Source organism: Canis lupus, chromosome 3, assembly GCF_048164855.1.
Source record: "Canis lupus baileyi chromosome 3, mCanLup2.hap1, whole genome shotgun sequence".
Classification (NCBI taxonomy): Eukaryota; Metazoa; Chordata; class Mammalia; order Carnivora; family Canidae; genus Canis; species Canis lupus.
In genome coordinates this window covers 76,798,103-76,817,367 of record NC_132840.1, presented here as the reverse complement: position 1 = coordinate 76,817,367, position 19,265 = coordinate 76,798,103, and the positions used below count along the sequence as shown (strand labels likewise).

At 39.0% G+C, this 19,265-nt stretch overlaps 1 protein-coding gene and 1 pseudogene across 8 annotated transcripts in view; one reads left to right on the top strand and one right to left on the bottom strand.

The window, feature by feature from the left end:
- The window catches only part of LOC140631134 (uncharacterized), a 138,969-nt gene that overhangs the window by 85,233 nt on the left and 34,471 nt on the right, over window positions 1–19,265 (bottom strand). Inside the window, exons 4-5 of one of the 8 annotated variants that reach the window (XR_012028786.1) lie at window positions 18,080–18,137; window positions 7,353–7,613 (exon numbers count right to left, since the gene is read on the bottom strand). The exons of 4 other annotated variants lie outside the window; for them this stretch is intronic. Coding sequence is in view for 3 of the 4 variants with exons in the window: in XM_072822409.1 (XP_072678510.1) it covers window positions 18,111–18,140 (30 nt within the window). In the remaining variant the exon portion in view is untranslated. Of the gene's footprint in view, window positions 1–7,352; window positions 7,614–18,079; window positions 18,141–19,265 lie in introns of those variants that run through there. 3 more of the 8 variants (XM_072822409.1, XM_072822411.1, XM_072822410.1) reach the window with 3 other exon arrangements.
- Window positions 2,928–4,227, top strand: LOC140631133 (eukaryotic translation initiation factor 3 subunit F pseudogene; annotated as a pseudogene).

Below are 19,265 nucleotides of genomic sequence, written 5' to 3'. Positions count from 1 at the left end.
CAGAGAGGTGAAATAAATTACCCAAATGTATGTAGCTACTTGGTGACGGAACTAAGTTTAGGATTCGAGTTTCCTGAAACCCACTGCAGTACATTTTTCAATATATTGCATTCATATTCAAATTAGAAATATATAAGTAGTAATGAATTAGTAATGAATATTTACTGAGTGCTAGAAGGCAAAAGGCTCTATGCTAGGTGCTGCAGGGGATACAAAAATGAATTACATGCACTTCCCATCCTCTAGGGGCTCATAGCCTAGGAGAGGAGAGAAACAGCACTGTAATTTAAGCCAGCTTTCAAAAAACTACAATATTTGAGATTAAGCAGTAAAAGATTGGGAGAGATAAGAAAGGGAGTAATTTTGACTTTAGAGACTTAGGAAACCCAGTGGAGATGGCTTGTTAGAGCCAAGCCTTGAAGAATGAGTAGAATTTTGGTATTGGCCATGGAGACAGAGGGCAATCTAGGTCAGCCGAATGCAGTCATAGAGGCAAGATGGGTTTCTGAGCTCCCCTCTGACCTCACTAATTAGTTAGAGAAGGTAGCATCTGAATTTCTGGTGACCGGGTGTGGGATTAGACACTCTGGACTGGGCTTGGAAATCTAGCCTCTGATCCATTTCCAATACTAACACAAGCCATAGCATTTACTGATTGCTGTATAGGTAAATGCTGTGGCCTATGTCATCTGGATTCATAACCCATCCCCACCACCTACTAGCAGAATGACAAGGTGCAAGTTATTTAAAGTGCCCTAGGTAGGCCTCAGTTTCCTCATCTGTAAAATGGAAACTATAACATTTACCTTATAAGCTTATTGTGAGAATTAAATGAGTGAATATAGGCAAAGTGCTTAGAACTGTGTCTGACACATGGTAAGTGTCAGATAACTGTTTATTAATAGAGTCCAAACTGACTGAATGCAGTAGGTTCTTCCAGATCAAAGAGTCTTTGTAGAAGCAAAACCAAACCAAACAGAAGGTATGAGGAGTTCCTATTCCGTTACTCAGATAAAAAGGAGGAGAGAAATACCTTGGTACCAAATTCTGTGATGAGTTAATGCAATAAATGCTTGTGGTAGAGTGTCCTTCATCATTACCCCAATGCCCTGACTCACCTCTGCCAGCAGATCCCAGACAGGTGAGATGACCCTCTGTGATGTTCCTCACCCTGAGATGATGGATTTGGCCTTACCCGGAATTATAGTCTGTTCTTGGTAATGTATTGAAGTCACATGGGAGCTTGATTCTCCATGGCTCAGAATAGATCCTGACCTCAGTGTGGGCTCCCTGTGCTAATGGTTTCATGTATTCCAGATTGCATTACTACCAGGAATCGATTTTTCAGCTCTTTGAAAACAGTCTATTTTGGTCATCTTTCCTCCACTCTTAGAGATATATTTATTTCCCAGAATGTGTAGTGACTCTCAAGCAAAATAAATTCTGATAACTGAAATGGAAGCAATCTGTTGTCCAGTTGTCAGGAAAGCTGGGAGGTTTTCCTTCGGAAATTCTTTTTAGGTCAAAGCAAAAGAAATTCATTTCTCTAATGTGGAAGCCCAAAATGAAACAAACACTGTAACATCCAACTGAGATTTGAGAACTTCTAGGAAAGCTGTCAGGTATATGGAGCTCAACAGTTTGCACAGTGGCACTATCCAATATGGTAGCCACTAACCCATATGACTATTATGTACTTAAAATGCAGCTGGCATATTTAAGGAAACAAATTTCTAATTTCATCTAATTTTAATTCACCTTAATTTAAAAATCAATACTTCAGTACTAAAAACATTTTAAGTTTGGGGAAACTTGGAGATACAAATCTACATCAACTATAAATATGATAGGATCTAAATACATATCAAGTATTTCTGATTAAAATTCAGCATCCAAATTAAAATGTGTTATAAGTGTAAAATACCCTGGATTTATAAACTTAGTATTAAAAAAGAATATAAAATATCTCCTTAATAATCTTTTCACATTGATCACATGTTGAAATGTTAATATATTGGTGATATTGGGTTGAATAAAATATATCATTAAAATTAAGTTCACTGAACTCTTATTTAATGTGGCTTAGAAAAATGTAAAATACTTTTGTGGCTCACATTATATTTCTAATGGACAGCACTATTACAAAGTAGTTTCAAAAATACCAACTCCTTTGTTCTTTACAACAACTCCATTAGTTTGTCAGAATGAGTGTTATTGTTTGTTTTGAAGATGTGGAAACAAAGATTCAGGTAGCTGTAACTCACCAAGCCCTGGAATGAGAGGTAGAGACTGATGTCATGGCTTCTGGGTGAAATCCTGGCTCTTCCATTGCATTGGTTGCTTGAAACTACAGGGAAAACTTAAGAAAGGCCACTTGGACTTTTAAACTGAACCTACTAATTCTACCTAAGCAGCTGCAGAGAGTCTAACAAGCCTTAAAAGAACAACATATCCCAAGCAAAGTTCACATGAAGGTGCACACACAGACACTTTCAACATGTAAACTGCATTTATTTGGCCTTCATGTCTGTTTGGGGATCCTTCAATAAGCATTTTCATGCTATATGCACGGTATTCAAACATATCATATTTTAAAACAGAATCTTAAAAATAAAGAGGAACAACATCTTCATGAATGACAACATGAAATATTCTACATTATCACCTCTCTCTACAACTACCAACAGGGAGCATTTGATAAAGAAACCTGTTAGACTATACCACAGGGATAACAATCAGCAAAATATAAACAGTTGACAACTCTACCAGACAAACACCCAGATTCTCCTAAGACGATGTATTTTAGGAGGAACACAAAGGAAATGGGGAAATAACAAAGATTTTTAAAAGACTTAAAAGATATAACAATTATAATCTGTGAATCTTGTTTGATTCTGACTTTTTTTAATTAAAAAATTTTAATTTGCTTCTCTCTCGACAAGATGGCCACACCGGCAGCCCCGGCGAGTGCTCCTGCCGCCACCCCAGCCCCAGCCTCCGCCCCGGCCGCGGCCCCAACCTCGGTCTCAGCCCCGGCCGCAACCCCAGCTTCAGCGCCAGCGCCGGCTCCGGCTCCAGCGCCGGTCCCAGCTCCAACGCCGGCTCCAGCCTCTGCCTCAGACCCGGGGACTGCGGCGGCCACGACTGCGGCTCCGGGCCAGACCCCGGCGTCTACGCCAGCCCCAGCGCAGACTCCGGCGCAGTCACTGCCGGGTCCTGCTCTCCCAGGCCCCTTCCCCGGGGGCCGCGTGGTCCGGCTGCACCCGGTCATTTTGGCTTCCATCATGGACAGCTACGAGCGACGCAACGAGGGCGCTGCCCGAGTTATCGGGACCCTGCTGGGAACCGTTGACAAGCATTCAGTGGAGGTCACTAACTGCTTTTCAGTGCCACACAATGAGTCAGAAGATGAGGTGGCTGTTGACATGGAATTCGCTAAGAACATGTATGAATTGCACAAGAAAGTCTCTCCAAATGAGCTCATCTTGGGCTGGTATGCTACAGGCCATGACATTACAGAGCACTCTGTGCTGATCCATGAGTACTACAGCCGAGAAGCCCCCAACCCCATTCACCTCACTGTGGACACCAGCCTCCAGAATGGCCGCATGAGCATCAAGGCCTATGTCAGCACTTTAATGGGTGTCCCTGGGAGGACCATGGGGGTGATGTTCACACCTCTAACAGTGAAATATGCGTATTATGACACTGAACGTATTGGAGTTGACCTGATCATGAAGACCTGTTTTAGCCCTAACCGGGTGATTGGACTCTCAAGCGACTTGCAGCAAGTAGGAGGGGCATCGGCTCGCATCCAAGATGCCCTAAGCACGGTGTTGCAGTATGCAGAGGATGTGCTGTCTGGAAAGGTGTCAGCTGACAATACTGTGGGCCGCTTCTTGATGAGTCTGGTTAACCAAGTACCCAAGATAGTTCCCGATGACTTTGAGACCATGCTCAACAGCAACATCAATGACCTGCTGATGGTGACCTACCTGGCCAATCTCACGCAGTCACAGATTGCCCTCAATGAGAAACTTGTAAACCTGTGAATGGGTCCCACGCAGTACTCCTGCCAGTCTTGGGCCACCCTAGGACTCAGAATGGAGTGAAGTAGAATGGTTTACTTGTGGTTTGAGTCACACTGAGTCAGTCAACTGCTTGTGACTCTAAATAAATCTAGCCTACCTTTTGTAAAACAAAACAAAAAAAAAAAAAAAAAAAAATTTTAATTTAAAAATTTTAGGCAACTGGAGATTTGAACATTGGATATATGATAAGGAATCATTATTCTTTTTTTAAAGCTATATTAGTGAAATTATAGTTACTAGTTTAATAGTCCTTGTCTTTTAAAGGTACAATTTATATTTGTAAAATATTTACAAACAAAAATACCTCTGAGATTTGCTTCAAAATTTTATAAAAGAAGTTTAAACCCTAGCAAAATTCTAAATTACTGTTAGTTCTATAGAGGTAAAAAGAATTGAAAACAGAAGAATATATTCCAGTGCTCTTGCTACAGACTCAATTTCTTTTAATAAAAGCTTACTACTCAAGATTTCTGAAATTTCTGCTTTGAGGGATGATACAGTACATGGTATTAGACTAGCTCTCTCACTTGAGCTAGGAAAATTCAAGTAGAAAATATTGGTCAAAATATAGGAAACAAATATAGACTATGACCCTAAAAAAAGGTAAAAATGAGATAAGCCCAATAATTGCTTTTGCTTTCTGACTAGAGACATATTACAGAATATAAAGCTAGAAGGGAGGTTCCTTAGCAAAGCAAAGAGTTTTGCTGGCTTGAGAAGACAAAGCTCCAAGTTTAGGGAGGCTGTAGTAGTTGGAATGTACAGTTGGAATACTTGAGAGAGCTATACCTAAAAAGAACTCCAGAAATCTGGAAAGGGCTCTCTTCAAGTTTGATATTAACCCTAAGCTGATGCATGCACATGGAGAGAGTATAAGAGGCTTGGTAAAGAAAAACAAGCAAGGAATAATCAATTATCAGGGAACTATGAACTGAGCAGCTACCAGAGCTCACATAGGACTGAGGGACTTTGAAATTCTTCCAAGAATTTGGAAGATAAGTAAGAGATTTCATTAAACACTTAAAGAATTCCACAGAGACTCCAAAAGGACATGCCTTAATAATAAGGCTAATATCACTCTAGAGTAAAGGCTCTAACATGACCCTAACTAAGCTCAAAAACAAACCTCAAATGACCAAGCTGATCCAGAAGTAAATTAGTTGCCTGTCAGAAAAAAGCCCAACACTGTTTAAATAAAGGCAACAAAACCAGACATTCATCAAGTGGCATTAAATGTCTCACACTCAATCAAGAATTACTAGACATATAGAGAAGTAGAAAGATGAACCACTACACAGGAAGGAAATCAGACATTAGAAAGAGACCTAGAAACAACATATATGCTGAAATTGGCATAAAATACTTTACAACAAATATCATAAATATGTTCAAGAATTTAAAGGAAAACATGAACACAATGGAAACTTCATGCTGTTTGTAGGCATAAATCTAGAAAAGACTAATCAATAGTGTCAGAAGACAGAGTAATGACTAGGGATGCTAATGGTAGATTGACTGGAATGGAGCTCCAGGAATTTTTTTCAGAATATTTTATAACTTGATTGGGGTGCTGATTATACTCAAGCCTCATCAAAATGTACACATTAAATGGGTGCATTTTATTAGATATGTAAATTATATCTAAAAAGAAAGTTGATTCAAAATACTCAAAAAGGGGCATCTGGGTGGTTCAGTGGTTGAGCGTCTGCCTTTGGCTCAAGTCATGATCCCAGGATTCTGGGATCGAGCCCTACATCAGGGTCCCTCCAGGGAGCCTGCTTCTCCCTCTGCCTATGTCTCTCCCTCTCTCTGTGTGTCTCTCATGAATAAATAAATAAAATCTTTTAAAAATAAATAAAATAAAATACTCAAAAGACAAATAAAAACAAGGATAGGAAAGATAGTAGATGAGGAAATGAACGGGCCTAGATTGGCCACAAGTTAATGATTTATGGGGGTGAATTATGGCTACATGGTAATTTGCTGTATTATTCAAAATTACCTATATTTTTTAAAGGTTGGCTGTATATATTTTTTGAAAGGGAGAAGTAGACTGCCAGTTCTGTCAGAGGGAATATAATATTCGAGATGTGTTTTCTTTAGCCTCTCCTTAAGTCTTTTCTTTCTAAAAAATTATTTTTCTTTTTACATCCCCCATTCTTATTTCATTCTTACTACCTTCTCATAAACATTCACTCTAAGTGCTCCACATCCTTGGATATTTATGTATCTTTGAAAAACAGCATTGCCTTTGGAATATATGGATTATATATATATGGTATTGTACAATAGATTTCATCTTGTTTCTTCTTTTTGTTTCACTCAGCACTATTTAGAAGCTATATGTATCTCTTCTTTATTGCTCTGACTGTTGAAAGGGTTTTACTTATTTATTCCCCTCTGAGGGATGCCTCAATTGCCTCCTATTTCTCACTTTCTCTCTCTCTCTCTCACACACACACACACACACACACACAGGCAAAAAAATTCTTGCTCATGTCCTCTGTATCTGTGTACTGGTTTTTCTGTGTAATTTTTTCTGTGTAATTCCGGTAGCGGAATGGCTGAATCATAGACTATATGCATATTTAATTTCCACAATTCCTTCCACCAAACTTTCAAATGGCTTCCAAAGTCTTCAAAACATACCATGCAGTTATTCTCTGCACCCATTTCTCTCTCTTGCTTCATTTCCTCTTCCTCTTCTCTTAATTTTCTCACATCAGGCCACACTAACATTGTCATTCCATAAACATATCAGGCTTGCTCTCAAGTCAGGTTTTTGTGCCTGTTGTTCCCTTTGCCTGGGACTCTCTCTCTCCTCCAGAATTACATGGTTCATCCCTCACAGGTCTCTGCTCAAATGTCTCCTTCTCAATGAAATCTTCCCTTGTCACCAAATTTAAAATTTTAACTGTTCCTTTTTCCTCTGGCCATCCCTGACCCCTTTACCCGGTCTTTCTTTTCTCCATATGATTTATCACCATATGACCTACCTTAATTTTACTTTTTAATTGTGTTTGTTGTCTTCTCTCATTACTAAACTATAAGCTTAATGAAGGCAAATGTTTTTACATGTGTAGGTGGCTACACTAAACAACAGATTATCATTGTAGGCAAAACAGCCTTCACTGAGCTCTGATAGAAATGTTCAATCAGATGAATATCATTTTCACACCTGGTAATACATCCATTCTGCAATACACCCATTCATTTTCACACCTAGTAATTCATCCATTCTGCAGCCCATGGATCAAGGAGTAATCTTGATTTTATGTTTTATTATTTAAGAAACATATCTCATGAGGCTATAACTGCCATAGATAGTGATTCCTCTAATGGACCTGGGCAAAGTAGATTTAAATCCCTACTGGAAAGGATTCACCATTCTAGATGCCATTAAGAACATTCCTGATTCGTGAGAAGAGGTCAAAATACCAACTTTAACAGGAGATTGGGAGAAGTTGATTGCAGCCCTCCTGGATAATTTTGAGGAGTTCAAGACTTCAGTGGAGGAAGTACCTGCAGATGTGGTGGAAATAACAAGAAAACTAGATTCAGAAGCCGTGGCTGAGGATGTAACTGAATTGTTATAGTCTCATGATAAAACTTGAACAGATGAAGACTTGTTTCTTATGGATGAGCAAAAAAAAAGTGGTTTCTTGATATGAAATTTATTCCTGGTGAAGATGCTGTGAAGAGCTGCAGTGACTTTACTGAAGTGACAGTAAAGGATCTAGAGTATTACCTTAACTTAGTTGATAAAGCTGTGGCAGGATTTGAAAGGATTGGCTCCAATTTTGTAAGAAGTTCTATTTAACCTAAACTCAACCTAAATTTAAACTTAATACCTTCTTCGAAAATCAACTCAAAATGGATCATGTATGTAAATGCACCACATAAGATATAAAAGTTTTAGAAGAAAACATTGCAGAAAATCTTTATTCCTAAGGGGTAAGTAAAGAGTTCTTAGATATGACACCAAAACTATGATTCATAAAAGAAAAAGTTAATAAATTGCACCTTATCAAAATTAAAAACATTTGTTCAATGAAAAACCCTGATAAGAGTATGAAAAAAACATATCATAGACAAGGAGAAAATATTTGCAAATCATATATCCAACAAAGGTACCCAGGATATAAAAAGAACTCTCTAGACTCTATAGTGGGGTAACAAATAATCCAATTCAAAAATGGGCAAAATATCTGAACAGACTTCACCAGAGAAGACACATGGATGGCAAACACACAAAAAGATGTTTAATATCATTAATCATTAGAAAAGTGCAAATTGAAGCTCCATTAAGATATCACTACACTATTAGGATATAAAAAATAAAAAAAATACTGATAATGATAATATGGATAATAAAATATTGATAATACCAAGTACTAGTAGAATAACTGCATCTCTCATACGTTTCTGGTGAAGCTACTAGAAAATTTGGCAGTTTCTTACAAAGTTAAACATAAATTGAAAGTATGACCCAGGAGTCATATTCTTGGGTATTTATCCTAGAGAAATGAAAATTTATGTTCACACAAAAACCTATATGCAAATGTTTATAGCAGTTTTATTCATAAAAGTCTCAAATCGGAAATAATCCAAATTTACTTGAACAGTTGAATGGGTAAAGAAACTGGGGTATGTTTCATATCATGGAATACTACTCAGCAAAAAAGAACACACTATTGATACATGCAACAACTCGCATGGAACTCAAAGGTATTATGCTTATGGCTGGGGGAGCTAATATCATGATTTATGCACTCTACAATTTCATTTATATAATATTCTCAAAATGACAGAAATCCTAGCTCAACCACTGGTGGTTGTTGGGGACATTAAGGAGTAACATGAGGGGATTTCATTGTGGTGATGGAATAGTTTTGTAGCCTGAGTGTGGTGATTGTCCATCAAATATAGATATATGATAAAATTTCATAAAACTATACATCAAAACATTTTTGAAGGAAAAGCATGTGAAATCCAAATAAGATCTGTTCTCAAGTAGGAGCGTCTGGGTGGCTCAGTCAGTTAAAGGTCAGACTCTTCATTTCAGTTCAGGTCATGGGATCAAGCCCTGGGTCTAGCTCCACACTCAGTAGGAAGTCTGCTACTCTCTCTCTCTCTTTCTCCCTCTCCCTCTCAGCACCACCACACCCCCCCCCCCCCGTGCAATCTCCCTCTCTAAAATAAATAAGTCTTAAAAAAAAATCTGTTCTCGAGTAATAGTATTGTGCTAATGTCAATTTCCTGTTTGTTTTTTTTTTACAGTGGACTGGGATTCTATCAGATGTTCTCATTGGGAAAAGCTGGGTGAAGGGTACACAGGAGATTTCTCTACTATTTTTGCAACTTCTCATGAATCTAAAAATATTTCAAATGAAAAGTAACAACAAAAATACATTTTAAAATATTTTTTACTTCTGTTTTCTGCCATCTACTTCCCATTCTCTTTATCATAATAGACTTGTGTACTTTATATTCTTTAATTACCATTTTGGTGAGGTTTGAGTGGTAGTGCTAAATATTTGTATTCATTCTGCCATATTTAATCAGCAGTCCCTCTATTCCAGTGTATTTCTTTCTTATTCTTTAAATAGCTGTTCTAGAGAGTTCATGGACTAGTGTTGTGCTAATTGTATTTTGAAATGACAATATTTATACTTTTATTTCTGTCAAAGATCATCATTATGGCCACTATTTAGCCAAACTAGAAAAACAATAAATGAGGTTAGATCAAACTTCCTTCATTTTATTGTTCTTAATATACTTTCTTATTGAAATATACAGAAAAATATACATGTAAGCATGTAATTGATGACTTTTCACAGAGTGAATACACTCATATAACCATTGCTTGGATCAAGAAATTAAATATTACTAGTACCCAGAATCTCCTCTTTCGCTTTCTCTGAATCATCAGTGCCCTCGTCAAAGAGGACTCTCATTATAGAGATGAGGAAATTCTAGCTAAGAAAGATGAAGAGTTTTGCCTAAGCAAACATAATTGGCAGAGCTTGAGTTCAAATCCAGGTCTCCTAAAGACTAGGGCTTTTTTCAAATCAGCAATCTTTCTCCAAAATCACCTGTATTTTTATACATCATAAGACTTCTTCCCAAAGTTAATGCCCATTTTTCATTTATATTGAAGACATTTTTAAGGATCAGCAAATGGAATCAGGTAAATGGCCATTTGGTCTCCTTGCCATACCTAGACACTTTATAAATTAAAACTACATTCATTCATTCAGTAGCATGTTCTATGAGAAGGATAAAGAATTAAACAGCCCCTACTTACCAAGTAATTGCAAAAAACCACTGACTTTAATATAAAGTAGAACGATGTGATCATTAAATAAAAATATGGAATCTCCCCCTTTCCATTTATCCTCTACATGGCTGACAAAATAATCTTTCTAAAACACTAATTTAATCATACCTCCACCCAAAGACCTTTTCTCTCTTTTCCCATCACATATTGCCTACAGGATAAATTCCACATTCCTTTGTCTGGCATCTATCTGACCCTTACAGGACTCCAGAGGTACAGTCCATTACTCTCTCCCTCACTCCCAAAAGTGTTGAAACAAGATATACCTGGATTTGAATGGCAAATCTATCCTTTCCTAAATGTTTGGCCTTGAGCAAATGGTTTAACCACTCCCAATTTCCGTGCCCATATTTACAAACTAGAGATAAAATTTATTCACAGAGTCTATAAGGTAAAAGGAAATAATGTAGACAATGTACTTTGCCCAGCACTTAGTGATCATTTCATGAGTGATATGTTGGATATTGTATGCTGAGCTGCTTGCAATTCCCAACTCGATGTAATCCAACTATTTCTTCTGTTTAGGGTGTTCTTCTTAGCCTCTACCTCTCATACTTTTTTCCCCTTGGTTAATTTCTACCTAAAAAAAGTAACCCTTAGGTTTTGGCGGTCCCAGCGAGAAGCCTCAATGATGAGGCTCCATATTTAAGAGAAAGAGGAGAGTTTAGTAAGATCTGGAGCACAGAGCTGGAGCTCATGATGTTCTTGCTGAGGATTCAATCCTGTGCGAGCTCTGAAAATACCAGATAATAGATTTTTTTTTTTTGAAAGGTAGATGTGGATATACACCCACATCTGGAAAGAGAAAAGCACAGGGCTTTCCGAAGCAAGGAATTAAGCTGGTATTTGTATTTGTATTATGGTGATTGGCTTTACCTTCTCGTTTTGCATAATCTCTTTTTCAATGGCGAGGAGTGTAATTTCCCTTCAGTTCATAGAATCGTACTTGGAGAGGACAGAGAGGAAGTCTCTGCATTTTGTGAAAGAGAAAATTGCCGGCACCCTTTTGTTCCCTTAGGCAGGATTTGGATGGATTACTCATACTTAAAAAGGAAGGCGGCTTTTAACCTTAAAAAAAAATGAATGAAAGAAAAAAGAAGAAAGAAAAGAAAGAAAGAAAGAAAGAAAGAAAGAAAGAAAGAAAGAAAGAAGAAAGAAAAGAAGAAAAAGAAAACTCCTTGCATTAATACAGTGCATTGACATGTTACTAAATCTAAGGAATTTTGAAGGATAAATTCCCAGACTTTATCCAAAACATGAAACAAATTCTTCAAACACAAGCTGCCAAGCTCATCAACTTGTTCGGATCCCTGCAACTTTGGTCTCACCAAACTGCTCTCTTAGCTCCTTGATTGGCTGCTTAACCCTTCCAGGCTGATTGGGGTGGTGGGCCGGGAGGGGGAGATCTGGAGGGGGCTGTTCAACAAGCTCAGAGCACTGGCCTCTCTTGGAAGATCAGACTTCTGGAATCGATTTGGGTCCAGAATTGCATTACCCAAGGAATGTGGAGTATGCACAGTCCTTGATGGCTTGTGAACCACACTTCCTGAAGCTGGCCACTAGCCAGAGCTAAGGCCATCAGCATCTTAAAAATGAATTCTTTATGAGACAAAGAACAATCCGCCTAATTTCTGAAATCACTGACATGGAAAGCTTGTCTGTAAGTAACCTAAAGCTTGGTAGACATTTAGACTCCTTTGTATTTCTAGTATATGGGGGATCAAATGTCACCCCAAAATGTCTTTTCCTTTCTACAGGCAAGCATTGTAAGGCCTCGAATAGCTGGGGATTGCATCTTGCTGAAACTTAACTGCTTTACCCAGAAGTCTGTGTCTCTGTCAATAATATTGTTCAAAACTGCTCAAAAGACAGGACAGACAGGCCTAAATGTGGTAAAGAGAGAAAAAGAGGAGTAATGATTCTGTCTCTCCAAGAACTAAAAGTCTAGTGGGCAAGATGAGACATATATCTATGAAGGATGCTTAAAAAAATTCCAAATGAAGCAGTAGTTTGGAGAGGCATCCTGCAGAGTCTTTGGAGGAAAGAGTGGGCTTTGGAGACATGGCTAAAGGCAAGAACACCCAGGTGCTGAGAAAAGTTAGGGACACAGGCTCCAAAATAGGAGTAAACAAAATTAGCCATGGGTCTGCCTGGGTGGAATAGAGAAATCCTAGACTGACAGTATAGTGGTATTGTCATGGCATCGAGAGAGGAAAGGGTGGTAGACAGAGAGTCCTGTAGGAGCTCAGCTTTGCTTTATTTCTGCACATAGGGATGCCTGGGTGGCTCAGTGGTTGAACACCTGCCTTTGGCTCAGGTTGTGATCGTGGGGTCCTGGGATCAAGTCCCACATCGGGCTCCCTGCAGGGAGCCTGCTTCTCCCTCTGTCCATGTCTCTGCCTCTCTCTGTGTCTCTCATGAATAAATAAATAAATAAATAAATAAATAAAATCTTTAAAAAATATTTCTGCACATAGGTCATAATTATTTTAGTTATGTTCTTACTCTCGATTTAAGCAAGGAGTATTTTTACTTGCTATTGGTCAGATTATCTTCTTTCATTTCTATCTCTTGTTTGGACCATTTCTTTCAACGTCAGACTTATTGCCCCTGAAAATGTGCTATTGGCCCATAAAAATCTCTCTGGCTCTCAAATTCTACACTACCATATAAGTCACCACGTGAAGTAGTTGTCTTTTATCCAAGGAGGGAAGTACATCTTTTGATTTGGGTGACGCATGCATGGGCCTTCTGTTCCAATAATTGTACAGTTAATTCTCTAGATCTCTGCAGGCAAATCTGACGATGTTATTCCCCCACTACCAAAGCACAAAAATGTACATAATAGTGATAATGACACTTTACCATCAACATACATTTTCACATATATGTTCTACCAAATTCTCTTTTCTACTTATGAAGGAGTCTTAGAAAAATCTACCTGAAAGGGAAATGTCTTATAGTTCTTAGTGTCAGAAGCACACCCCTATTAGGCCCGTTCTTCATCATATCAATAATAAAAAGTAACATTCTCAAAATGTATTGAGATTCTAGTGAGGCCAATATTTCTAAGTAAACCCCTAATATTGATCCCAATGAATTGAATCACACCAATTACATAGAACCTAGAGCTAGCCTGAGGGAATCATTCCAAATTGAATGAATTTTTCATGAAGTATTTTTTTTTTAATTTCTGCCTTCTAAAATAACACAAGGACTGCCATTTTTTTACCCTATTTCTAAACAGACTTTAACCAATAAAATTAAATTAGCTTGAGTATAAATTCTTTGAGGATATAGAAAATGTCTGGAATAATCCTTTGGTGAACAGATTAAAGAATAAGTGAATGAATGCATGACTTTTTTAAAGAAGAGAAGACTCTTCATTAGTCAAGGATGGGCCAAACAATACGAAACTGCTGAAGATGGTAATAAATAAAAATGATTAAATCACTTGGTGTATCTTAAGGTGCTGTTAACATGACTGCTGTAGAAAATCATTAGTTGACTTGATCAGAAAATTAAGGTGATTGTACTTGTTATCATCATGGACTCCTGCAAAGCGATCCAACTTTCTACTGAACAGTACATTCCAGGGCTTTCGAAGACCTCAACAATTCACATGTCTCCCCAGCAGGGAGACCCCCTTAAAGATACTCAGGTAGTCTGTGTGTTTCCATGGAAGAAACAAAGGTTCTAGGAAGTGCAAGGACTTGACCAATGTCACACGTTTGTAGCAGAGCATGAAGGGTGTCCTTCCTCCAACCTAGCTAATGCTCCCTTTACTGCACCATGGCTCCATGCTATGAACTCATAGGAAGGAGGAACAGCCAGACCAAGGAAAACTGATGCGCGCAGGATGCTAGACTCAAAAGTGCTATGGAGCAAATGCTGAGCTGGCTGTAATTATTCAGAAGCAACTGAGCCGTTCCTGAGGGATGTTAAACTAGGGTACAAGAGCCAGGAGACTGAAATCCAGGTGAAGTAAAATTCAGGAAAAGCTTTGTTGGGAAAACCTAGAGACGGAATATGGCTTGAGTCCGGTCGGTAACCTCAACTGCTATGAGGATCTGCCCAAATGCAACAATGCCAGAGGAATTTGAGTTTCTTCTGCAGTTGGCTGAGACAAGGATAAAGTGGCTCATGAGATCTTTTTTTTTTTTTTTTTTTTTTTTCATGAGATCTTCATAGCAAACATTACTAAGGGAGACGCCATCATTTCCAGGGATGCCAGAGCAAAAATAAAACCGAGGACCGCAGAGAAATGACAGGGTGCTCAGATCCAAGCAGAACAAAAGGGCAGAGACTCGCCAGGAGTTGTTTTAAAAGAAAAATATCCTCACCCTAATGTCAAGGAGAGAAAAATCACAAAGAAGAGAAAAGAGGTCATGTTAAGATTTATCTTGACATGTTACCATGGCAGATAAAGGCAAGGTAGCAAAGAGTACTGCGCACGAGAGGATTAAACAGCTTCCATAGCATTAAAAAATGGGGTTGAAGTGGAATGTGAGGGGAAGACTTTCTATCTCAAGGGAAGTTTGGGAGCTAGCATGTCTGAATATCCCATGAGGAAGCAGTATTCCAAGGAGTGAGGTCAGCAGAACAAGGACCACTCAGTATGATCGCCTCACCCACACTCCTGGATAGAAAAATTAAAATTCAAAAGATGCTGACTGGCATGGCAGCAAAACATAATAGCCCGAAGGAGAGAAACGAGGCTTCTTCAGAAGTTGAAATGAACTAAACCTGGCGGATGGGCCCTCTTGCTTCAACCACACAGTGGTGGAATTGGCAAAGGTCAACAAATTGTAGTCATTCTGGAGCCAAGGCTGACCAGTTTGGCTGAAATGGCTCAGTAACAGTATGGCTGCCATGTGTCTCGATGCAGCTTTGATTAATTATCTAGATGTTTGGGCTACGTCAGATAAAATATTTGGAGAATTAGAAAAATCAAAATAATTGACAATATTATATTTTTCTTTGAGCTTCTGCCAAATGCATTGGCATCATTATCTTGACAGTCAAGGAAGAAAAGTATGATGAATGTAAATATCTAGTAAAAATAAAACAAAAAGTTTCTTTTTTAAAAAACAAAACTTGAGGTTTTACTATGAGCTGAAGTTATGGCTATCTGTTCAAGGGTAAAATGAAGTGTTATACTTAGGAGTTACATGAGAAATCTCCTTGAACTTACCTTAATGCAATCTCATCTCTCTGATTTATTAGAAACAGACATATTGAAGCAAATGAGCATATACATGATTCAGAAGGAATGATTCTGGCTTTATTCTTTATGTAGGAAGTGGTGCAGAGCTTACAATTTGAAGTCAAATGGACTTCCAATTAGAGTGCTCTTGTGTGTCCAAAGATCAATTGTTTAACTTCTCTGAACCACAGTGCACACATCTTTAAAAATGGGGTGAAAAATAGTAGGACTTTATAAGATTATTATAAGCATTAGCTGTGATCACACATACAACATACAGTCCAGTGCGTGGGACACAATAGGTGCTCAGTAAACACCTATGCTTACCTGTGACATAAATAAGGTTTGACTGAATTGAGGAAGGGCACCAAGACATCCAGATGGGTTATTCTTGTTTGTTTAACTCTGAAGTATTATGCAAGAGATCTTTCCATTTATAGAGCACCGACCTACCTCACCTCTAAGAACTACACCAATCCTTAAGTTCCAAATGTCAATTATTTCATACTTAGGTATCTGAAGTCATCATTTGCCTTTTTTTTTTATCAGTTGTCCAATTATCAGTAATTTGCCAAGAGAGGATACCCAGCAAGTGCCAAACCAAGTGTAAGGCCATTATAGCCATGACAGTGAAGGAGAATGATTGATGAAGAGTGGTCACTGCGTACAGGTCGCAAATGCACAAATCAAGATGTACTATATACATAAATAATGACTCTGTGCCTGGCAGTGTGCATGCATTATCTCATTTAAACCCCTTGACTCTGAGCTATATATTCTCATTATCTCCATTTCACAGAAAATGAAATTTAGGCTTAAAGAGATTTTAAAAATTTACCTCAAGTTATATATAGCTAGAAAGTGGCACAAACCCAGACTACCAAACCTGTGTTTCACCATTCCACTACCTATCTATCATGCTTCCTCCTCTAGTCTCTTAACAAATGCCATGTTGCCTTTTTCTTCTTTTTTTTAAATTAATCTATGCGGTATTACAAATTATCTTTATAAAGTGAAAGATCGGCAGGTACGATGAAGGAAGTAGTGGACTGGAAAGGCAGGTTCTGATTATAACTTGAGCACTAGGTAGTGAGCGAATTATTTAAAATCTCTAGCCCTGTGTGTTCTCTGCTTTACAATATAGTCAGAGTGTTTTCGCTCTAAAATTAATTCCATCCTCTCAAATTCACCTAGACTGAGAATTGGTGTCCTGGGTTAAAAGCATGCATTTTCCGGACCATCATAAATGTCTAGAGCACAACTCTTAGGTACTGACCCAGAAAGAACCATAGAACAGCATTATCACATTTAAATCTCCAAGACTTGGCATAGCCTCTTCTCCTTGACCCTTTTGTTTCTGGGATTTTGTCCACTGCTTTAGATCTGCAATGTCTCTTCTCCTGTGTCTTTATTATCTCTACTTAGTCTTACCATGTAACCAAGAGCAAATTCCATAACAAAAGTCATCTGCTTTGTCTGTCCAAAATTGGGGACTCACTTTGAGACCACAGACATTATTAAGTTGCTGACTCCTCTACCTTGGAGTGCTAGTCTTTGGCATTCCTGTTAACCACAGGATCAAATCCACCACTATGATCAAATCATTTGAGACTATTGAGGAGAAAATAAACTCATTTCCAAAGCTAGTCATGGGAGGAGGAAGGAGGTTCTCCTACTCAACAGCAATGATGTTCTATTTCCATGAAAATAGATATTCATTTATTTTATTATTAGTCTTTCAAAAGGTGTTAACTTCCAACCTTTAGTAATGGAGCAGGGGTGGGCAAAGTGACATCAGCCCAGTGGCATTATTTTCATTTTCTGTCATACCCCTGGATGGTTGACTGAGAAAAGTCATAGCTTTCACATTCCCCCAGTGGAAAATCTCTGCATCTCTTTTTTTTTTTTTAATTTAAGATTTTCTTTATTTATTCATGAAAGACCCAGAGAGAGAGAGGCAGAGACACAGGCAGGGGGAGAAGCAGGCTCCCCGTGGGGAGACCAATGCGGGACTCCATCCTAGGACCCCAGGATCATGCCCTGAGCTGAAGGCTGACACTCAACCACAGAACCACCCAGGCGTCCTACTGCATCTGACTTTTGAGTACACATTAATGGTGACAAATAGGACTTGCCTGGCCTTGTTGTTGGGTTACAGCTGATAAACAAGCCCACCCCTTATATTGCCAATGCTAAAAAGACTAACATTCATTCTTAATACAAGGCAATTTTTTTTTACTCTAGGGACCACGTGGAAGCTGAAAAGATACCACATTTTTTCCAAACTAGGATAATACCAAGTGACTTCCCCAAGAGGTGCTCAAAGAAGAAAGGAAAAATAGAGATGCCGCAGATACTACACAGACTAGATTTAAAAGCCAATATTTCAAACATTGGCTTGAGGAGTTTACTCACTTTTTTTTAGCTGTATCGATCACTTACTTTGTGCCAGGGGATGCAAAGACAGTGAATGCTATTGTTGCCTCCAGTCGTTCACAGCCTGCTGAAGGAGATGGTGAAGTAATCAGACAATTCTAATTTAGACTTGAGTGTTTTCCTCACCACAACCCCACACTCCCCCAGAGAGTTGGACAAATGCTAACTTCAGGAATCCGCTCACACCAGCTCCTTGAACAGTTGGATCTGCAACTGGAAACCACAAGATTAAGGGTGAAACTTTATTCAGACATCTCTGTAACAGCTACTCAAGCCATCAGAGAGGCCCACAGAAGAAGGCTGGGGCTGTGTTGGAGGATCCGCTGCCAAAGCTTCTTGCTGACTCCATCTGTGTCATCAGCGTTAACATCACACCTCCTCAGCATCTCGGGGCAGAACTCAACTCTGACATTTTCACACTCAGAGCCAGTCAGAAGCAAAAACTGTTTGTGTTGCTGACATGTCATCCTCTTTGAATCCTCTTACATCAGCCAGTCTGCTGTATCTTCCCGCCAACTCCCTTCAGTGTGGATCACAAGGCGCTTGGAAAACAAGACAGGAAGTAACTCTCACGTCATGGAGTCCATCCACAAAAGATGAGTAAGTTGTGGGGGAATATTAGGTGTCCTGACTGTCTTCATCCCATCCCATCCTGCCTTCATATTTCTTAGCCTTGCCAGCCATTTTGATTGGCTGCTTGGTTCCTCCATACCCTATGCCCTGAAGAAGAAAAGCCTTGAACAGCTGGCTGTGCTGCTCTTCCCAAGGATGCTTCAGCCTTCACCTCCAATCCAGTAGCCCTCCGGTCAGGAAATCACTACTTAGCATTCTTGTGTCCCATTGGAAGTTTTTCCTTCACCATGACCTCCTAAGACAATCACCTCAGGAGCATGAAACTCTACTCTGGCACATGAGACACTTGGGAATATCTGAACACTGATTAAGAAGACTCAGTGATGGGTACCTGGGTGGCTCAGTGGTTGAGCATCGGCCTTTGGCTCAGGGCATGATCCCGGGGTCCTGAAATGAAGTCTTGCATCCGGCTCCCCACAGGGAGCCTGCTTCTCCCTCTACCTGTGTCTCTGCCTTTCTCTCTATGTCTCTCATGAATAAATAAAGAAAAATCTTATACGAAGAAGAAGACGAAGCAGAAGGAGAAGGAGAAGAAGAAGACTCATACACAAGAATCCCT